The sequence below is a fragment of the Pezoporus flaviventris genome, unplaced genomic scaffold (genome assembly GCF_033815535.1).
Source record: "Pezoporus flaviventris isolate CSIRO_AGI_PZ_B2104156 unplaced genomic scaffold, CSIRO_AGI_Pfla_v1 ptg000001l, whole genome shotgun sequence".
Lineage (NCBI taxonomy): Eukaryota > Metazoa > Chordata > Aves > Psittaciformes > Psittacidae > Pezoporus > Pezoporus flaviventris.
The window spans coordinates 39683196-39706038 of NW_026892549.1; the positions used below are offsets into that span (position 1 = coordinate 39683196).

A 22843-nucleotide genomic window follows, 5' to 3' on the forward strand; every position below is an offset into this window, starting at 1 on the left:
TGTCAGCCGCCCCACCAAAGGCACGAGGAGCACGGCTTCAGGTCCTTGCCTGGAAGGCTGCTGGAAGCACCTCCATAGCGTAAAACTGAGCTGTTTAAAATGCTATTGAACCTCATTTCTGGCTTAACAGATGCAGCCGTTCCCTTGAGGGTCTGCAAAGCTACACCTGGTGATACTAAGTGCTGAAACTGTACACGGATATTCTAGCAGTACGGCTGCAATGGCAGTATCCCTGGATTTCATACAAACAGAGGCACAAAGTAATCAATTCTGGCTGTAATTCAGTCATTTCTGACAGAAGCTGCTTGTAATACTTTAATAGTAGAACACGGCAACTTGTTTTATACCTTAAAACAAAAAGCATGCAGGCCGTAGCCTCAAGAAAGAATAAATTTAGACTTCGTTTGGACAGTTCAATCACAATAAATTCTTATAAAACCTGGCCTAAATAATAACGCATATTTTGTCTTGAGTTGCTATTTTAAGGGCCCAACAAGATCTTTCATTGTGTGCTGCCGGAAAACATAAATAGGACAGCTTCTGTTACACCTCACAACTAGTATATGTAGTTGGGAGTTTATAATGGCAGCCACAGAATGATTACTCACATTTCTAAGTTTAAAACAACTAATTTTCTGTAGAAAGCAGTACTTTTTTTTTTTTTTTTTGCACAGGTCAACAAAAACTGCCTGAAGGTAATTCGGAGTTCACATACTACATATGTGCCAATGGGCCAGCTGACAGCAGAAAGGTTTGCTATCAATCTGCTTATTTGGTAAGTATTTTACCACTAAACCAGCTTGTTCAACAAGTCCATGTGTATACTAGCTGCAGAGTAACAGTGTGCACCAGAAAACAGACCTTAAAATAAAACAGCAGAAATCTCCATGGTCCTTGTAGCAGCAGCTGCCAATAATGGTTCAGCACTGGGCTTTTCTTTTTATTGATGGTAAAGCTCCATCTTCCTTCTGTAGCTGGCACTAGTGGGGCTGTACTTCGAATGATGTGTTTAGTTCTGGGCCCCTCCCTACAAGACAGACATTGAGGTGTGAAGTGGGTCCAGAGAAGAGCTGGTGAAGGGCCTTGAGCACAAGTCTGATGAGGAACGGCTGAGGGAACTAGGGTTGTTTAGTCTGGAGAAAAGGAGGCTCAGATGAAACCTTATTGCCCTCTACCACCTGAAAGGAGGTTGTAGTGAGGTGGGTGTCAGACTCTTCCCAAATAACAAGTGATTAGGACAAGAGATAATGGCCTCAAGCTGCACCAGGAGAGGTTTATATTGCATATTAGGAAAAATTTCTTCACAGAAAAGGTTGTCAGGCATTGGAATAGGCTGCCTAAAATGCTTTGAATCACCAGCCCTGGAGATATTTAAAAGGTATATATATGTCACATTTGGGGACGTGGTTTAGTGGTGGACTTGGCAGCCCTGTGGTAACAGCTGGGCTTGATGATCTTAAAGGTTGTTTCCAACTCAGCTGATTCCATGATCTTTCCCGCTCGCTGAAGCGTAACTGTCGCGTTAACCCCAAAGCTCGTTTGTGAAGGAGTGCATAAGCACGGAACACTGCGCATGCGCGCCGCAAGACCGAGCCAGCCCAGCGCTCCTGGCGTTGCACTCTGGGGGTGGGGCTATGCAAATGACCAACTGCGTGCGGTGGTTCTCACAGGCTCCCGCCCGGTGAGCGCTGGGCATGCGCGCCGGCTGCATGTCTCGTATAGTGCCGCTTCTCTCTGTGTTTCGGCGGTCGGAAACGGAAGTGTATGCGTGTGCGCTCATTTCCGGTGAGTGGGCGCGCGGGTTCATTCGTTCTGTCCGGGTGCCTCGGCTGTCGCCGCCGCTCTTGGGAAATGGCGGGTAAGTCCCGGGGTCTGTCCTGCTCCCAGGTCTCGGCTGACTAGTTATTCTCTACAGCTGACATATGCCGCCCGGGCACTCTGATCGCGGGGGGCGTTGTGGCTTGGCTGCTTGAGGCAACACGTCTGGGAGCTGCGGCCGCCTCTCCTGAGGGGGAATGGAGCACTGGGATGGCCAGCACTGTTGTCCTCTCTCTGACTCATGCGGGCGCTGGCAGGGCCTTGGTGCCGTCCGCAAATGCAAGCTCTGTGACCGGGATATGGGGCAAGAAATCTGGACCGCGAGCTCGGGGCGGCCGTGGCCGGAGCAGCGGAGGAGGGTGGGTGACTGGGGAATCCGGTGTCTGATGGAGCATGCAGCTGACTTTCCGTCCCTCTGTTGTCATGGACATGAGGGGAAGGCAGCCTCTGGCTCAGGTCCCTACATTTAGTAGTGGTAAGCCAGTGTATATTTACATGCTTACTTGTTTAGTAGGGGTGAGAAGGGAATCAAAAACACAAACTTGTTTTTACTTAAAGTTTAATACCTGAAGTTAGAGGAAGAGCTTTCTGATGGGACTTCTGTAATGAAGGGGAGCTTTGTAAAGCACTTGAAAAATACCGTGAATGAGTCAAACATGTCTGTGCTGGATAATGCTTTGAAAAAGAGACTAGGTGCAATTTATTTGTTGTTTCCTTCCACATCCGCTCTGGAAGAGAAGTGTTAACTAGGTAATTGCTGGTGGTATACATGCCATTGTAGTTCATGAACGCCTGTTCATGAAAAAGTCTTGAAAAGCCCTGAAAACTTACTATTTAACATGTTCTTTAAAAGAAATATCTGTTAGACTGAATTGTTAATTTTTACTTACGGCTTTCGGATATGTTTTGGTGGTAATAACTTAGAACATTTACATATTTTTAACGTAATGCCTCTGTGTTGTGCTCTAAGCCCAGCCTGTAACTCAGCACCATGCAGCTGCTTGCTTACTCCCCCCCTTTTTCTTCCCTCCTCTGGGCAGGATGGGGAGGAGGATGGAAAGAATGTAAGCCCCACAGGTTGAGATAAGAAGAGTCCAATAACTAAAATATAATGTAAACCTACCACTACCACCACTAATAATAATAAGGGAAATAACAAGGGGGAAGAATACAGTTGCTCACCACCTGCTGACCAATACCCAGCCTGACCCGAGCGGCGATCTGGACCTTCCAGGTGACTCCTCCCAGTTTACATACTGGGCATGATGTGCTGTGGTATGGAATGCCCCTTTGGCTAGTTTGGGTAAGATGTCCTGTCTCTGATTTGTCCCAGCTTCTTGTGCCCCTCCTCACTGGCAGAGCATGAGAGACTGAAAAGTCCTTGATCAGGGTAAGCATTACATAACACATCAATGTTTTGGTTGTTGCTATCAGCATTGTTCTCAGACTAAAGCCAAAACATAACATTGTATCAGCTACTAGGAAAAAAATAACTGTTATAGCTGAACCCAGGACACCTTCATTCTCAGAAACGAAAAAGAGAGATACTTGTGGTCTGGTTTCTAGGTCCAGAAAAAGTTACATAATTCTATATTCCCTTTACACATTGTAGCATATTATAGCCTTTTTAAACCTACTTGTTCAGAATTTTTGATGTGTTTTTTTTCTGGTTTTGAGAACCTTTTTCTAAATATATTCTTTAATAATAGTGACACATAGACTGTACACCTTTTGACTCTTTACATAAAATGTTTTTGGTTTGGTTGTGGGTTTTTTTTCAGGACTTACTGCTATGGAGAAGAAGCTGGCTGAGTACAAGTGTAACACAAATGAAGCAATTCAGCTGAAACTAGGTAATGTCACTTTTTAAATACTGTGCTTTTGATGCTGGAATATTTTAGTACCTTCTTAAGAAACTTATACTTAAATCCACCCAGGTTTTATTTAATAATTACTAGTTGTAAACATACAAGTACAAGAATAGAAATATATAACGTAGTTTTGCTGAGCCTACTACATCTATAGTACAGCTATATTATAGTTATGGTCAAGCTATAGAAATTCAGTCATGTCTCTGTGTAGTAATGTCATCAGCAATTTATTTGCATGTCAGAAGAGTGTGTCGGAATTATATCTTGTTTTATTTTATTGAAGTATTCATTATCTTTTAGTTTCTCTTTTATTCTCTAATCCATATGCTGTGATACAGTCCTAACTATGTATCTTCATGGTGACCATAGCAACAATTTTTCTTTAGGGTTACAGATACCTAACTATGTATTTTTTAACATATTTCCCTTTCTTCTTTGTTTGAGTTGGGTAATAAAACCAAAAGCAAGGGTAAAGATTCAAAAGCGTTGGGTTAGGGTTTTTGCTCCCCTTCCACTCTTCTGGATTATACAAGACCTTTTTAATGACAGTTGCTTAAAATCTGGGGAAAAAAAAGAGTCAGTCATTCAAGAACTGTTTATGGTTCTCTAAAACTAATTTATTTGCTGGGGCACCCAGAATACAGGTAGAATTAATGAACTCTTGGTGAACTTGCTTATATCTCAAACTTACATGCAGCAGTAATAACTTGAAGAATAAGGTATACCTTAACTAATTGCTAATCTTTCCAGCCCTTTAGCCATTTGTTCTCTTGAGCAATATAAATATCTTAATTCATTAAGAAAATAAAAGTCATGAATGTGTTAAGCACTTTTCAGAGCTACAACTAACAGTCTGTTCGGTATAGTTAAGTATCATTTAATCAAATCAATTTAATCAAATTTATCAAATTAAAATCATTTAATTTGGCTTATGAGCCAAAATGTCGTTATAACCAAAATACTTACATTTTTAAACCACTTGTAATTATGAAATATTCCTCTTAAACATTATTTCAAATAATGGCTTTATGACTAGATCGAATGTTTTGTTTTTCTCATCCACCTTTATATAACAAAAGGAAAGAAAGATAATGACATCTGAGTGAATTTTGTCTAGAAATGCAGGAAGCTGTTTATATCAGGTTTCAGAGAGACTGAGGTTTTGTAATTAAGGTACCCATTACCCTATTCTGCTAATATTTTTAGCTTCCTTTTTGTTTCAGAGAGTGTACGTGTTCCCTATGAAAGTTCTATTAAGATAAAATATGAGAATCTACAAATTTATACCATTAAAAAATGTGTGTCTCTGTGTGTGTGTATATATATATATAAAACCATACTTCCCACATACCTATAAGAGCAGTCATTAACTGTCTTCTTCAGAGTCCTAATTTCTTCCATGGTGAAAGTTCAGAATGGATTGGAGCGGGGGTGTTTGGTGGGAGTGGGTGGTTTTGTTTGGCTGGGGTTTATGGTGGTCATTGTGCATTTTGTTTGGGGTTTTTTATTCTTACTGCTGCAACTTTGTCTCAAATCTGTTAATCTCTTGAGAAGACAGGAGCAACTGCTCTCTTAATTTTGAGAGGGCCGAACTTTTATCTTGTTACTAGGGTACTCCTTATTTGCATTTTTCTCTTAAGGATAACTCGTTTCTAATATTACCAGAAATAACTTTTCTTCATCAACAATTTTACTGGAGTAGACCAGCAATGAAACTGTAGTTCAATGTTCCACATGCTTTAAAAAAAAAAAAACAAAAAACCTTTAATGGCAGTGTTAACTCCTACAATTACACATGCTTGTTTTAATGCAGTATTAACTGCATTAAGAATATGTAACTGTTGTCTTGAGTTGTTTGTGCCTTGTAAGTGTGGCTGAGCTATAATTTTGATGACTAACTTAAGAGTTATATCCCTTCCAATTGTAGGTAGCTTTTAACTAACTGCAAATACACAGAAGATGTTTGTGAATCACATTTTTCAGTCTTCTAAAGTTTTTCTTAGAAGAAGCCTAGTTTAATCTCTAATTTCTTCTGGTAATCATAAATAATGTGTTTTGTGATGGAAGCACATCTGTTGCAACTGCTGTGGAGCATCTGCTGTAACTCCATAAACATGAATAAAAAGTTTGCTTGGTAAGTTATTGAGGTTGAGTAGATGGCATTATAGTGAATATTTTTACATTACCAGGAAAAAACCCAACCTTGTTTAATACTAGGCTTTGGAAAAAAAGTAGAGTTGGGAATAAATAAATCGCTAATTATTTTGATAATAGTGGTACAAGTACCAATGTAGTATGGGTGCAGCTGGTTTGTATGTATCCATACTGATTCTCCAAAACTTGGACATGGATATAAATGCAAATAAACATTTCTTTCCTTCATGATTCTATGAAAATCCTCTGTAGTGATATCTTCTCATCTGCATGTAGAAGAATGGCAGAATGCAAAGGCAATGTTGACTGTGTGATTTACCTAGCTTGCTGTGGACAGTGTCCTCAGTGTTCAAGATGATGTTAAAGACAGTAAGGTTAAGGAGATTATATATGAAATGTATGCATGTATACATCTGTGTCAATTTCTCAGATTTAGTCTGCTTAATGATCAAATAACATGCATCCAAATTACACAAGGTGTCTTTATCTCATTTGTATGCCAGCCTAGCATAGATAGGTTTGGAATTGAAATTGACTAGTGGAAGAATGCATGAACATCTAGCAGGGCATCTGTGGATAAATAAACTGAAAGTGATGACTTGGTCATGCTCTTCTTTCTTTTCCTTGTTTTTTTTTTAACCCTTAGTTCGCTTTCCTGAGGAGTTGGAGGATGACAACACAACGTTTAATCCAGAGTATAGCCATCAAGTGTTTGGAGACGAGTAAGTTAAAGTATCCAGAGTCAAAATAATAGATCTAGAAGGGGAAAGTTGCTTCAAAATTGTTAGAAAAAAGGAAATCCAACCATATGAAGCTGTTTTAAATAACATGGCAATACTTCAGTTTTACGACTGTATAGTTAAACAGCATCTTTGGTGCCTATCTTGTAAGGCTTGAGCCTGTAGTCATTTTACATGCTATTTTTAAGGTAGATTAGCAGGCAATGAAATAACTGATTTTTGCAGTCAGAATTACTCAAGTGGTATTATGTTCATGACATGTTTCGATGTTTAAGGAAGAATTACCAGGTCTCACGAACAACTTTCACAGTACTGTGTACCAAAAAAACCCCAATATCTAGCAACAGTATATCCATTTATTTTTTACTATTACATGGTATTTTTGATGAATAAAACACAGGATTAAATATTAGCTAGCAACATGAATTTAAGTTGTTCTAGGTCATTGAATGCTAAATGTATTGAATTTGGGGTTTTACTTTCTTCAGCATGTACACTTATAAGCAGTTAAACGTGCATGGGATAGAGAAACTATAGAATTGTTGAGGTTGGAAAAGACTGTTAAGATCATAGAGTCCAGCTGTTCACCTAGCATTGCCAAGTCCACCACTAAACTATGTCCTCAAGTGTCATATCTACATGTCTTTTAAATACTCCCAGGGATGGTGACTCCACCGCTTCTCTGGGCAGCCTGTTCCAATGCCCAACAACCCGTTCTGTGAAAAAAAAAATTCCCAATATGCAATTTAAATCTTCCCTGGCACAATTTGAAGCCATTTCCTTTCATCCTATCACTTGCTACTTGGGAGAGGAGACTAGCACCCAGCTTGCTACAGCCTCCTTTCAGGCAGTTGTAGACAGTGATAAAGTCTCCCCTGACCCTGCTTTTCTCTAGGCCAAACACCCCCAGTTCCCTCAGCCACTCCTTGTAAGACTTCTGCTCTAGACCCTTCACCGGTTTTGTTGCTCTTTCAACCAACTCCAGCATCTCAGTGTCTGTTCTGTGGTGAGGGGCACAGAACTCAACACAGTATTTGAGGTGTGGCCTTACCAGTGCTGAGTGCAGGGGGATGCTCAGTGCTATAGTCCAGCTGGCCACACTATTTCTGATATAGGCCTGGATGCTGTTGGCCTTCTTGGGCACCTGGACACAAGCTGGCTCATATTCAGCTGCAGTGTTCAACAACCCCAGGTCCTTTCCTGACAGGCAACTTTGCAGCCACTCCTCCCCAAGCCTGTAGCATTGCATGGAGTTGTGACACAAGTGCAGGACCTGGCACTGAGCCTTTTGCATTTTTTCAGTTCTAATTAGATTAGATAACTATATAGAAACTGTCCACAAAACCCACATTCATTGCTATGACTGTTTATCTGTGTGTAGATATATATAGTATAAATGGCACTGCAAACTAAGTTTTGATAAATTATATTTGTTAAATAATGTAAATAAATGATAATGAGTTTAAGATACTGAAAAAAGTAAATGGAGTATTCCGAGTATTCTTTCTTTAACTGTCACGGTAAGGGCACAGACACTGCCTTACTGAGTTTAGGAACATGTTCTGTTTCTCCACTAGAGGAGCAAAATAACTAGTAGAAATAGTATAAGGTATTATCGCTGTTTAAGTAGTGCACATCCAGTTTCTTAGAATAGTTAGGGTTGGAAAGCACCTTAAGATCATCTAGTTCCAACCCCCCGCCATGGGCAGGGACACCTCTCACTAAATCACACCACCTAGTTTGATTCCTTTTTTCCTATTAGGAAACTTAGTGTATCTCACTAGGAAAGACAAGATAAACTTCAAAGTGTATTAAATGAAAGCTCTGTGATGTGAATAGTTTGCTCTGTATAGAGTTCCTGATTGTTCTTTTCTCCTTCCTCAGTGAAGTTGCATTTGGTTACAAGGGACTGAAGATCCTCTTGTACTATATTGCTGGTAACCTGTCAACGCTCTTCCGCATCGAGTATACATCTAAAGTTAATGAAAAGTTTGACTGTGTGGAGGTAAAGAAAGAACCAGACCTGCACTTAAAATATGATTGATAAGGTTTAGTTGGAATATGGGAAAGAATTCTAGGTTTAGCAATTGCCTACTCAGAAGTGGTTTACATTGCAAGTAAACAAAAGTTTCCTTTGTTGCTAAGCTGAACAAAATCTTTGAACTTCATCTATACCTTTTCCCGTTGTTATTCCTTTGACTACAGAATCATCAAAATTGTGTCAATCAGTGCAGTGAGACATGAGGTGCTAATACCAAAGCCTGTTCCACAAAAAAATCCACAACTTGGCAAAGCTGTATTTTCATGTTAACTGTTTCCAGGAGGACTAGCATTGCTGTGTTTTATATGTGGTCTCCAGTGCATTAAGAAAACTTGGTATCATCTGACTTTTACTTAGTTATAATGAAGGAAAAACTGAGTTGTTTTCTTTCCAAAAGAGCTATTGGTATGGTTGTTGATGAATTCTCATAATACTCTATAGTGTGAAATGTCTATATATTTGCACAGACTTGAAGTTACTCTGCCTGAGAGTAGCTTTTTTTAAATTAAAAAAAAAACACCTAAACAGTAAACATAACTTCAAGCTGTATTTTAAGTTCCTAATTTCAAATCCCGTGGAGTTTATGTAAGTATTTTCAAGGAAAGGCCTATTGTAAAGGGAAAAAAAAAGAAAAAGAATTACATTGTTAAATGAATTTTAAAGATTTCCACTTCTTTTTTCTGAAGTTCCTTTAGGATACACATAGTTCATCAGGCTAAGTGCCTGGACAGGCCTGAAATACTTTCAAGGCTAGGGCAGCATATCTTAGGAGAGGAAGGTCATGCTCTTCAGTCTTTAGAAGGTTTTTAGAAATCGGGAAGAAAGGAAAGCCTGTTGGCAAAAATAGTAATTGTATTAAAACTAAACAGTCCAACCTTTTGCCAGTGTAATTTCTAGGTAAATAAGGTCTGCCTTGCCCTAAGCACACGGTGCAACCTTTTTGATCACTCGGAATCTTTACTTCTTTTAAGCCTTGGTTCCTATGCTGAATTATTCCTCTAATTGTTTAAGACATTGAGATGGAGGATCTTTTTGAGCAAGGCTTCTATATGCTTCCCAGAGTATTTACAGGCTTCAGCTGAATCGGAAGGATGCAGTTGCACACCCTGTGCTTCCCTTAGTATTAATACTGTAATCCGAATAGGCTGTTCATATAGTTGTATCTAAACCTAAGGAGGAGAAAAGCTAGTGGTCGTCAATCTTGTTCTGCATTTGTAATTTACCATTAATTTAACCACCTTAAGATACTAATGCCTTTACAGAGATTGAAACAAGATGTCATTACAGCAGGTTGTTAATTTAAATGCATATTGACATCTACTATTCTGAGTTAGCTGTTACGTTGCAGATCTCGGCTCCTTTAATTAATAGTTATACTAAGATTCAGACTATCCACCGTTCATGGCAGGTAATCTTTGTGCTATGAATAGATGGTGTTTAGGAAAGGACAGCAGTTTCTGCCTGTAACATAACTGGTTAAAAGGGAAAAATTAGTTTTAATGCTCTGCAAAGTTGTTCATAGATTAGGGTTTTGTATCTAAATACCTGCACAAGCCTGTTCAACAGCAGGTGGTTTTATTCAGTGACTGTGAGTTTGGTTCCATTATTGTTAAAGTGGCTGATACAGTCTCTGCCAGGGACTGACAAAAATATTTGTTCCAGTATCACTGTTCCTTCTTCCTCCAAGATCTTTTCAAACATTAGGTGAAAGATAAGATCCTGAAATGTCAAGAGCCAAAACTCCAGTCGTATTTGTGCATCTTAATATCATCTTAAAGATGTGTCTAAGCCATGTTAATGGGGAAGGCTCAGCCAAGTATGATCATGCTTTGAACAGAAGTTGTCACTTCATTTAATGAAAATAAAATTTATCCCTTGGTTGGAGTCGATTCTTTCAAATATCTGAAGAGAGGCTGCCTTCTTCTAGTGTAAGTATTAATAGCATTGACCTCCAGATTGCTTGCTGCTTTGAGATTTGCAGCTGTTCAAGCATCTTCCTTTTCATCTGCATTTTATGACAGGGTGGGGGAAGGTCTTTCACTAACCTCTGAAACAGTCTTTGCTATAGATGCATTTGCAGCTGGTCTGGTACATTTGCTTTACACAAAAATTAATGAAAGTGTGTCTCATCTGGCTTTTTTTTTCTTGATTTGTTTTTTGGTTTATTTTTTGTGGTTGGGGGGGGGGGTGTTGGATTATTTTTTGTGTGTGTGTAATACTTCTGATCACTCCATTGCTCCCTCCCTGGAATTAATACATATAATTGTTAGAGAAATTCAGCTTTTAAATATATTTCTATAGTTATTTTAAATTAAGTTACTTTGAAACAGCATCTATATGGTATAAAAGTGTCCTAACTGTTAGTACAAGAAAACTCTGTATATTAAAATTATCCAGAGTCAAATGCAGTGTACAAAGAGCCACTGCCCCTGTAAGTAGTCCTCCTACAAATCAAATTTAATTACAAGCCTATGCCACATTCCCAATCATTACCTCACTAGATTCTGATTATGAAGGCAAATACATTACAATACTTCCATGAGCAACTTCCAAGAGTCAACAACTCTTGACTGGCTTCATTTGGGTTTTTGCATGCTTCATTGTAAGTGGCTTTGCCTATGTTTAACACTTCTGCAGTAGTCAATTGGATTGTTTTTCTGAACAGAAACTTGTTTGTCATCATGTGCATCCATGCCAGTTAGCAAGATATGAGTGCCTTGCTCCAATAAAAGAAATTAACCTCTCACCAATATCAAATAACTACAGAAGGGAAGGGCCGCAAACAAATCTTGGTCACTCCTTAGATTATGAGCACCTTGGAGAGAAGCATTTGGGAAGTGCCTACTAAGTAATGGATGTTTCTATTAAAAAGTACAGGTGTTAATGAAATAAATTACTTGTATGATGTTGATTCTGCAAGATTCCAGTATTCCAGGGCTTACTAACTGAAAATTGGATCACTTAAACTTATGTTACCATTAAAACTGAGGATTCTGGGATTTCCTCTGTAAGAAAGGAAAATCTTGTTAACCCTAAAAGTAACTGAAGAACATGGAGTCTTACATAATTTAAGAAACTATTTCAAGGGTTGAGAAATCTTAGGAGGCAGTGGGTGAAAATATGTTGTCATATAGAGCTACGAAGTATTATCTACTGCTTTATCTGCTAAGCCTCTGTTCTCATGATTCAGTTCTTTCCATTTTATGGGAAACAGGACTTTTTGTGATGCAGCCAGTTATGGATCAGTTATCTTGCATGCTTTCAGCAGGTGAAAGTTTGTCTTCCTTGTTATCACTAATTAAGAAACTATGAATGTGAGGAGAGCAGCTTTATGTAATACTCCATACTGGATACTCACTCATTTTTAGATATCTTCTACGTGGTCTGAGTTATTGAACTGATGCTTGGAAATATTAATTCTAGTTTATTTTTACGTGCCTTTTTCAGGTATATAAAATGAAAGTCAGTACAGATTTTTGGTTGCAGTTTCCAACAGCTTTATCAGCAGGTCAGACTAAAGATCTGTGTAAACAATGCACTTGGACAGTTTAAAAAGAAAAAAAAAGGCATTTCTAAAATGCAGTCCATAAAAATATTTTTGTGTACTTCACTGGTTCTGAAAAAGGTGGTTTTGTGTAATGCAGCTAAATCACTAAGTGTAAAGAATATTGGAACCTTTCCTATTCTTCTTAAAACAGTATAAATACATTGCCTTTGTTTGGAGAATGGAATGAATGTAAAGATTGTACACATTTTAACTGGGCTCTTACACTAAGTATTGTAGAGCTATATTTTAACTGCTTAATAGCTCTTCCTACAAATATAAATATAAATGTTGGTAGTACCAAACCATTAAGAATAAAACTTGTTTGTGCTGAACTACATCCATCTTTCTCTATACTAAAAATGTAACTGAATGCTAAAGTGCTATTCATTTGCAGGTGCATTGCTTCTACTTAAGGGACTATGGTTGAAAGGACAGGAATTAGTAGCATGTTGTATTAGCCTTTTGTAGTGTATTTTGTTCTAAGCATCTTAATTTCCCTGTTTTGAATGCTAAGTAGCAAGGGTCTTGGTTTTGAACTAATACCCATCATGCATGTAAACGGTGTGAAAGAGCTGCTTAGTAAGTTAACACAAAGTGTTCTTGTGTCAGTCCTTGTGGAAATAGATACAATACAAACATTACAGCTGAACTCATGGCAAACTCCATTAAGTAAAAACCTGGATTCATTGTCCAGAGGAAAGTTTGAATTGAATGTAAGCTCATTTTGTTGAATGTAATGTCAGGCTTTTAGGAGTTGTATTGAGGAGTAGGGTTTTGTTAAGTTGAGACCAATTCATTAAGTTTTATTGCCTGGTGAGAAGCAGTAATACGTTATTGTGAAACTTCATCAAATATTCATGGTTAAAAAGAAGTAGTAAATGTATTCAATCAAGTGGTCTTTTTGGGGTCTGAAAAGGATTATGAAGTCTGCTCAGCTGATAGTCTTTAACTTTCACTTTGGTTAACTGAGAGAAAGTAATTTTAATTTCTGAATTTAATTTTGATGTCAGAATGTTTTGTCTTCCTGGTAGGTCAGACTTGCTGACAGTATCCTTAAGTATATTTTTATTATTTTATGTAAAATTTTGTTTTCAAAATATTCTTTGATTAGAATGTGGGATGTTGTCTTCTGAGTTTGTAGTGTGTTTTGCAGCTGATCCTATAGGCAGGCATTTCAAGCAGGGAGTCATAAGAATGAATGAGTGTGCTACCTGTCACTTTTCTGTCTGGGAGCTACCACTTTTGGTCTTTGTCTCTTTTCATCCACTTAGTTCTGCACCACCTAATACCTCTTGTCTTATGCTTGTTTGGGAGCCTGAGTTCCACATGGCTGTGTAGTGTAGTCTTGGAGAATTGCTGTCTAGAAAGGCTCAGCTTCTGAGCATGCTGCCTTTTCAGAATAGCTATTGACACTTAGGTCTACTTGGACAAATGTAACTCTAAACATACAATTGTGCATGAACTTGTGCTGTAACTGCAAGCTTTTTGATGCTTATAGTGGCTGGATTGTGACATTTCTGGATCTTATCAGGGCAGCGAACAACAGGAATGTCTTGCTTCATCATTTCCTGGTTTTCCCTCCTTTTTTTTTTTTTTAATTACTGTTAGCCCATAGCATCTGTCTTATAGTAATTTCTTAACAGCGCAATAGTGACACCAATGCTGTCTTTTTCTAATCTTCCACTGATCTTCTGCCTTTTATAATTTCCAGGCAGATGATGTTGAAAGTAAAATTAGAGAAATCATTCCTCCTGGCTTTTGCACAAACACGGATGACTTTGTGTCTCTGCTGGAGAAGGAGGTGAATTTCAAGCCCTTTGGAACTCTGCTACACACATATTCTGTCCATAATGAGGAAGCTGGTGATGATATAATGTATCAGATATACAAGGTATGAAAAATAATTTAAACTTCTGCTGCTGAACAGCTAAAATATTATTTTGCAGATATATACTTTCAGTAATGCTTCAATTGTGATATATAATAATTTATTTTACCAGTTAATTAATATTTATAACCATACTTTTTTTTTTGAGAATTTTTAATTAGGATTTGTATATGTTTTTCCTCTTACATCTGTGATAGGTTTCACCTGACTTCTTCTGGCTTTTTCCCTAGGCTGACATGACATGTCCAGGCTTTCGAGAATATCATGAAAGGCTTCAGACGTTCTTGATGTGGTTTATTGAAACTGCTAGCTTTATTGATGTAGATGATGAAAGATGGAACTACTTTCTAGTGTAAGTACAGTTCTAAAGCAACAGTGGACCTTATTACCTCCACAAAGCCTGCATTTTAATTGTGGCTGGCCAATTATTGGAGCAGTATAATGATATTTTTCCCAGGAAAGAAAAACCATTGTTTATGAGGCTTGAGTTTTCCTCCATTATGCTTTGGCAAAGCTTTAGAATAGAGCTGAATTAAATGCTGTTGTCCGTTAGAGCCTTGAATGTAGGCTTAAACAGTAAAATGAGCTTTGCCTGTGTTTTCTTTTACTTGCCACCTATTCATCTTTATAATAGGCAAGTGCACTGAAGTGCTGTAAAGAGGCCTGATTTATCCAAGTTGCTGCACACCAATTAAGTGAATTGTACATTCAGAACATAGCAGGTGTACCCATTGGGCCCTCACAGAGTAGCTTGCTGACACTGAAAATTCAGTTGGAGAATGGAAAAGAAAATGGACACTGCATGGGAGCGCGACTGTAATTGACCTGCTTGGCTTTCTGTTTTATCTGCAGATTTGAGAAGTATAATAAGGATGGAGCTACGCTCTTTGCGACCGTAGGCTACATGACAGTCTATAATTACTATGTGTACCCAGACAAAACCCGGCCACGTGTAAGGTAATTGGCGGCGTAACTCGTGCCTTGCCTTTTATTTCAGAAGAGGGAACTGCTGAAGTTCCCAATACTTGTTTATAATGGTGTTGATTTGTTTAAAAAAATCCCCATTATTAGCTGGCTATGCACTGATTTATTTCATTGTTCCCTCCTCGAAGCGGATGGAATCTTGAACAAGTTTTGCATATTTAGCGATTTTAAGACTCCATTAAAAATTATGTTTTAACATGCAGATTGCTACATGTACTTTAAAATGAAATAATGTTTTTGTTTTTAAGCGTTTACATTATAATGTTTGAAAATGCATGCATTTAAACTGAAAATACATTCCTTTGTCTGTAGTCAGATGCTGATCTTGCCACCATTCCAAGGAGAAGGCCATGGTGCTCAGCTGCTTGAAACAGTTCATAGATACTATATGTCTTCTCCTACAGTACTTGATATAACAGGTTTGTGTTAAATTATTAACTCTGTTCAGTTGTTTAATAAGCAACTTGGAGCATTCTCAGCGTATTAGCCTGCAAACTAACTTTCATGTTCACTTGTCAAAATTAAATGGCCTTTTGAAGATTTAGCTTCAGTTCAGGATTAATAGAACTCTGGTTTACAGAAGAACTGTATATAATGTAGCTCCTTAAATCCTTTACATAGAGAACAGCACACCAGGAAAATTCAGTCCCTAGCATGAACGGATTACCAGCTAATTAGCCATTTTATTGTGGGATACGCAGCTGAGTTTGCCAAGAGATCAAGCTTTGTCAAATTCCTTGTTCTACTTACTCCTATTAGCAAAACCTGACTTATGGGGGTGGGGCAACACACCAAACTAAAATTGCATATTAATATTAGTTCGTGAGTCAAAATTTTACAGATGGTGAAAACCTAGAGAATTTGTGCTCCAGGAACATGTATTGCTGGCTCAAGGCACCCACGATACTAGAGGTGTATGCACAAATACCTAAAAAAAAAAAAGTTATTAAGGAAATGGCGCTGGGGAAAAAAATTGTATGTGCATAAAAAAAGATAGAATGTAAAAAATGGCTACAAAAGTGACATCTTTACTGTGGTTTTAAGCCCAGTATAGGAGGAAATGCAGTTCAAAGACAACTTGACCGTTCAGTTCTAGGTACTGTCTCCGACCTCATCTTAGAAATAACTCGCTCATTCTAATTCAAAGACAGTAGAACTCTAGCTTCCATAATGCATTGCTGCAGGATAATCCTAACCTAAGGTAATCTATCTCATTGTTTTGGTTCAGTTCATAGGAACCTAAGGAAGCATAACTTTTATGCAACAGGAAATCATGTGCATCATGCATTTACTTTTTTCTTTTTAATAGTATGAATCTTCGTAAGCTTTTATAGCTGAGGATAAACAGTCTTAATAGGGTAATGCATAAATCATATATGTTCATGGCTTAGTGTCTTAAACACAGGGTTGTAGCACACAGTGAGTGTGCACTCAAATAAGTTTTTCTTAATGGAATGAAGCAAAGGAGATCTTGCAGTGTTCTACATGGCACTCGAGTTATGGAAATTAAGGTTTTAACAAAATTATTTATTTTCCTTTTAGGTGGAAAATTCAGGGTGGATAACCATGATATGGTCAGGATATTTAGTTATGTAGCAGCTAAACTTGTGAAGTAAAAACTTTAACTTTTCTGAAAAGCAGAAATGAAAATTGGCTTAACTTCTTTGAAAGACCTAATGCTTTAAAAAAAAATACTTTGGAGTTTCACATTTACAACAGATATTTTGTTCTGCTTATAGTTTGTCATTCTAACTGACACAAGTGAAATGTATACTGGTAATGCATACTGTACAGAATCATCATTATAGAATCACAGAATGGTTTGGGTTCGAAAGGACCTTAAAGATCATTTAGTTCCAACCCCCTGCTATGGGCAGGACACCTTCTACTAGAGCAGGTTGCTCAAAGCCCTGTCCAGCCTGGCCTTGAACATTTCCAGTGATGGGGCAGTCACAGCTTCCCTGGACAGCCTGTTTGTCTCACACCCCCCACAGTGAAGAGCTTCTTCACTGCATCTAACCTCAATCTATTAAATTTCAGCTTAAAGCCATTCCCCCTTGTTCTATCCCTACATGCCCTTGTAAAAAGTCCCACTCCAGCTTTTTTGTGGGCCCCCTTTAGGTACTAGAAGGCTGCTGTCAGGTCTCCCATGAGCCTCCTCCAGGCTGAGCAAGCCCAGCTCTCAGCCTGTTTTCATTGGAGAGGTGCTCCAGCCCTCTTAGCATTTTTGTGGCCCTCCTCTGGACCTGCTCCAACACGTCCACATCCTTCTTATGTTGGAAGCCCTAGAGCTGAACACAGTACTCCTAGTAGGGTCTCACCAGAGTAGAGGGGGAGAATCCCCTTCCTCAACTGTTGGTTATGCTTCTTGATGCAGCCTGCTATATGGTTGGCTTTCTGGGCTGCTGGCTCACGTTGAGCTTCTTGTCAGGGCTATTCTCAATCTTTTCTCCACACAGCCTGTATTTGCACTTGGAATTGCCCCGATCCAGGTGCAGGACCTTGTACTTGGCCTTGTTGAACTTCATGAAGTTTACACTGGCCCACTTCTCAAGCCTGTCCAGGTCTGTCTGGATAGCAGAAACTGAAACTGCCTCTTCTTTCTTAATGGAATTAATTAGCTTTAGTACAGCTTCTCCAATCTCTTTCACAGAGTAAGTTCTGTAAGACTTGCCATACAAGATTAGGCTACTTCTGCACAAAACATTAACAGATAAAATTATCATAAGCTCTCTCCAATCCAAAAAAGAAATTGCCAGTTGTGCATTGCTGCATATACACACCAATAACTTCTATCCCAGTCCTTCTCGGTAACTTGCTAGCTTTTGATTATCCTTAAACTGCAAATTTCAACTATTTACAGTGGTCCTCAATATTAAAGAAAAACACAGCTGAGACATAAACTGTTTAGCAATAAATTCTATAATGCTAGTCCATGGAAAAATGAGTGTTGGGGGCAGTGTGACCCTGCTACTTATAGTAAGCCTGTCTATTAAGTAAGGAAGAAATACATTCACAAAATTGTAAGCATTTTTCTTCTGTATAGTTCATGAGTGGGAACAAAGTTGCATGTGGGACCATGTTGATGTTCACTGAAGTCAGTTCTCAACTTTGGTGTTTTTTTTCTAAAACAATGGTTTTGATAGTTATTCTACCATTTTAAGCTAAATGGAGGTAACTCAAAATTGTTACCAGCTTTTGCCTAGGTTCTCCTAGCCTTTTAGTTTTGGACAAGCTTGTGCTTTGGGTCCCTTTATAACTCATGGTTAATACATGCTTTCAGCTAGTTTAGTTGTATATGGTAGGATAGTTTCACCAGTTATTCCACATAATTAGTTTGTATTCTAGTAGTTCTACCACTGTCAAATATAGACTAGATGGAACATACAAGGAAAAGGATTTAAGCATAAAGTAGTTTTCCCAAGGAATTAAATTGGATTAAATATATATGTCAGTCTCTTAGAAATGCATATTTAATACTGTACAGTACTGCATACATGAAATATTGGAAGCTTTTCTTTCTGCAAGCTCTTTAACATCTACTGACAAACATCTAAAACTTTGATAGAATCATACAATCATAGAATAGTTAGGGTCGGAAAGGACCTTAAGATTATCAAGTGCCAACCCCCCTGCCATGGGCAGGGACACCTCACACTAAACCATATCACCCAAGGCCTCGTCCAACCTGGTCTTGAGCACTGCCAGGGATGGACCATTCACAGCCTCCCTGGGCAACCTGTTCCAGTGCCTCACCACCCTAACAGGAAAGAATTTACTCCTTATATCCTATCTAAACTTCCCCTGTTTAAGTTTGAACCTGTTACCCCTTGTCCTATCACTACAGTCCCTAATGAAGAGTCCCTCCCTAGCATCCCTATAGGCCCCCTTCAGATACTGGAAGGCTGCTATGAGGTCTCCATGCAGCCTTCTCTTCTCCAGGCTGAACAGCCCCAACTAGCAGTACTTACAATTAAGCACAGTTGTTTATATACTGATGAATGTTGTATTGTCCTTTGTTTTCCATAGTTCTTTGTAATTACATACCAGAGATGAGGAAATAAATAATACTGATATTAGCTACTTTTTGTTTGTTTCTAGCTGAAGATCCATCTGAAAACTATGTGAAGCTAAGAGACTTTGTTCTTGTAAAGCTCTGTAAAGATTTGCTTTGCTTTTCCCCGGGAAGGTTAATGCAAGGTTTCAGTCAAGAAATGGTGGTGGAAGCACAAGAGAAACTGAAAATAAATAAGGTATCAAATCGGAAACATTTTAGTTAGACATATTCGTATCAAATTAGTAGAGTAATAATTCAAACATAGAGGGGAGATTTGGGATTTACATATTACCACCAGCTTGTATAAGGAAACTACATTTGCAGCCTTCTCTATCTGATACCTTAAACCTGAAAGGATAAGTAAGTCAGGTCTGGATTTTTCTGGCAGTATCCAGACATGTGCTAATGTAACAAATAAACCACCTTGTTTTTGTTCCATTGCTCACCAAAAGGAAACTTGGCCTTGAATTGTTTTCATATACATGCAACAGTAGTAATAAAGTAGCAATGTGATTTTGTTTTTCCCAGATGTGATACTAGCTGATCCTCCTTCCAAAACTGCTTCAGTTTTTCCATTTGCTCATTTTCATTGTCCTTCCTAGTAAACAGAAAACTTGTAAATACTGTTGTTTCATTCTCATTTAGAACTCCAGAGGCCTTGTAAAGGGCTTTACTAAAATTAGAGGAGTAGGTACTGTTTAGTAAAATGTTGCTTAATATCAAATGTTGCTCTGCTTCCAGGCCTTCAGTTCTTTGAAGTAGTTTTGGACTCTGGCTTCTGGATTTTATGCTGCTCATTTACAGCAAATCCTTGAAGCACTTCTACTGCTGGTACAGCAGTTTGGGATCAGACACTGGCTGCATAGAATAAAAACTCTTTAGAAGAAAAAAAGATGGTTTATTCATTTAACCCACCAGATAGGAGGTTGGGTTTGACAGAGACTTTGTCCGTGCCTCTGACTGTCTTCCCTAAGCTGAGGAACTACTCTAATATTTCAGTATTTCTTCACTTTTGAGTTCTGGTGAGTGACCTCTTTATTCAGACATGGTTTTTATTCTCATTTCTGTTCATTAGCAACACACAAGACGAGTTTATGAAATCCTCCGATTGCGTGCAACAGATATGGGTGATGCAGAACAATCCAGAAGCTATCGGTTGGACGTTAAAAGAAGACTGATTGGCCCCTATAAGGTGTATATGACTTAAGTATCATTTACTACTTATTTCAAGGCTAATTATACTTGATTTTACTCTCATTTCCATAAATGTAGTCTATGCCAATTATGTTGCCAATCAACTACTATTAGTTATGCAGTGTTCAATTGACATGTATACAGATGCAGAGAACATTCCTACATACCAGTGCTGAAGATTCTGGGTTTGGCTCCCGACTGTATCCTGCCCAATTCCAGCAGGAAATTGTTACTAAGCTTATGTTGTCTAGCTACAAGTAGCATTATGTCCAGGTAGGCCAAAGGGGAAGAAATGTCAATTTCTTGAAAAGGTTAAAAATATCTTAAATAGACAGGTGAATATTTGGAGAGGTAAATGCTCTGCAGTTTACACTGCAGGTTAGGTATAGCTTAGGTTCGTGTTCTACTTGTTAGCTAGCTCTTAACAAAACAACTTGCTAGAAGTAATTGAGCTATGTCAACAAAGAACTGTGTGCAGATAGAATATAAAATAATTTCAGCAGTAAAGTTCAGGCAAGTACTAAATTTAGTGCAAAGTAATTTCCTTAGTTCCTATTAAGTATGTGTCTTGGGTTCTGCAATATAGTTGGTCCATGTTGCATAAACTGACTCTTTGAGATACAGATTTAAAAAAAAATATCCCAGTTGCTAATGACCTTGGTGTTTGCATTAAAGAGTCAAAGGGCCATAAATAAGTCTAGGTTTATTGCTATAACTAGCATGTTAGCTATTCTGTTCAATTAAGTACTTGCTTAGCAAACCAAAACCCTGTTGGGAAAGTTTCATGTTTTGTGAAACTGAGAAGTACCTTGGTTAGCTTGCAAGCCTTCCTAAAGCAGCATTTACCCTGTTATACCAGTATAGCAAAACTTTGTACACATGTTGGACTTACAAAGGCTGTTAGCAGAAATGAGAACCCAGCACTGTATTAAGTACTTGCATGATCAGGAGTAATGCAATGTCATGCTGAGTGGCAGGACCTAAATCAGACCTCCTTTTCTGAACTGAACTTTGCCTCTCTGTGAGAGATTATACATTTTTTTTCTGATCCTGATCATTTACAGTTTACTGTGGTCTCTACTCCTTCCTCCTGACCCTCAGCTGATGCTTAATATCTTAGAAAGAAAACAAATTTTCCTTTGGGAGATAAGTGTAAAATTACGTAGAGTACAGTGGGGCTTTGATTTTTTTGAAACTGATGGTAGAAATAGAATCCTTGGGGAAATTCTATTGTTTTAATGAACTCTGTGATTCCATAGGTATGCAAAGATGTATTGGTAAATTGCCAGGCATACATAATGCTTGCTTGCTTTTTTTTGTTTTTTTTTTTTGTTTTTATATAATGACATGTTGAATGACATTCTGCTTTTATGAAGTGAGGGAAGACTGAAGAATAGACAGTAACTAAGGAACTAAGCAGTTCAGTAATAGGTATCAGCTGTATAAAAACACATCTGGGGAAAGGAAATCCAAAAGTAGTCTGTGTTTTTAAGGAACAGGTAAAAATACCACATGTGACTCAGCAAGCGGTTCTTATTGCTGTACAAATACAATTATGCTTGTAAATTTTATTGCATTTGAAGGCTGCTACTGCCAATCCTTCTAACTTTTGAAGAATTTGTAGCAATTCATTATATGTTTTTTGTGTTGAGGAAGCTTAAAATTAATTTTTGATGGTCAGTTATGGGGAAATTATTTAGCCAAACAGCAACATAATAGGACATGGGTGTGATTAATGTCAGCATAGAACTAAGTATCCTGGTTCTTGCCACAGTCTGGTTTTTCATGCCATACATCTTCAGCAGTAGACATCTAATATGACCTAATCTGTTTGGTTAAGGAAAAACTTAAAAACTGTTTTTCACTTCATAATACAGAAACTGAGTATTTAACTGAATTGATGTCCCAATCAGACACTCATACTGTGTTACTTAGGATTAAGGACATTATAAAGAACTAGATATACTGAAACTGAATTAATGTATTTAAGTGATATACCTCATGATCATTGATTGTGTTCAAACTGCTATTTGTTTGCTTGCTTAGAAAAAGCAGAGAGAACTTGCCAAGATGCGAAGGTGTCTAAGACCAGAAGAGCTGACGAATCAGTTGAACCAAATAGACCTAAACATGCAACATGAACAGTTAGAAGAGAGCTTCCAACAACTTGTTTCAGATTACCGAAGAGTCCTAGAACGACTTGCACAAGCATGAGGATCCTGCCTGTATAGGAAACATGCAAATTCCTACACAGTGTTGTAAAGCACATCCTTAATTGCCACTTAACTGCAAAAAACATCTCATGTGACGTTTTAATCACATTAAAGGTGACTTGTGTTTCTGTGCATTTTGAATATTTTCTATTTTTGTGTTGTACTTTAGGTTTGGGGGCACTTATTGCTGAAATAAACCATGTAGATTCACAGATAATAGTATCACTTCAATTGTATAAATTTTCTTTTAGTTAGACTTCTGTTTTGCCTCAAGGCTTCATAGATGCCTGAACAGCAAGTTAATACATAAATCTAAGCAATAGAAATACTGTACCT

General features: G+C 38.1%; 1 protein-coding gene across 2 annotated transcripts; it reads left to right on the plus strand.

Moving 5' to 3' along the window:
- Nucleotides 1-750: 750 nt before the first annotated feature.
- Nucleotides 751-22648, plus strand: HAT1 (histone acetyltransferase 1). Of its 2 annotated transcripts, none has more exons than XM_061453480.1 (11): nucleotides 751-775; nucleotides 3600-3671; nucleotides 6490-6565; nucleotides 8468-8588; nucleotides 13883-14062; nucleotides 14290-14411; nucleotides 14912-15016; nucleotides 15356-15462; nucleotides 19145-19296; nucleotides 20176-20292; nucleotides 22341-22648. In XM_061453480.1, the coding sequence occupies exons 2-11, from the start codon at nucleotides 3611-3613 to the stop codon at nucleotides 22506-22508; spliced, it is 1209 nt and encodes a 402-aa protein (XP_061309464.1). In that variant the 5' UTR covers nucleotides 751-775; nucleotides 3600-3610; the 3' UTR covers nucleotides 22509-22648. The 2 variants fall into 2 exon arrangements, with proteins under 2 accessions (XP_061309464.1, XP_061309455.1); XM_061453471.1 differs by lacking the exon at nucleotides 751-775 and adding an exon at nucleotides 1772-1858.
- The last annotated feature ends 195 nt before the right edge of the window (nucleotides 22649-22843 follow it).

What these genes read in the sequence shown, in the direction of transcription:
- HAT1 (XM_061453471.1), top strand. An exon ending in CATCAAGTGTTTGGAGACGA is followed by an intron (nt 6,566 to 8,467) that starts GTAAGTTAAAGT and finishes CTCCTTCCTCAG; the next exon opens with TGAAGTTGCATTTGGTTACA. An exon ending in AGATGGAACTACTTTCTAGT is followed by an intron (nt 14,412 to 14,911) that starts GTAAGTACAGTT and finishes TTTTATCTGCAG; the next exon opens with ATTTGAGAAGTATAATAAGG.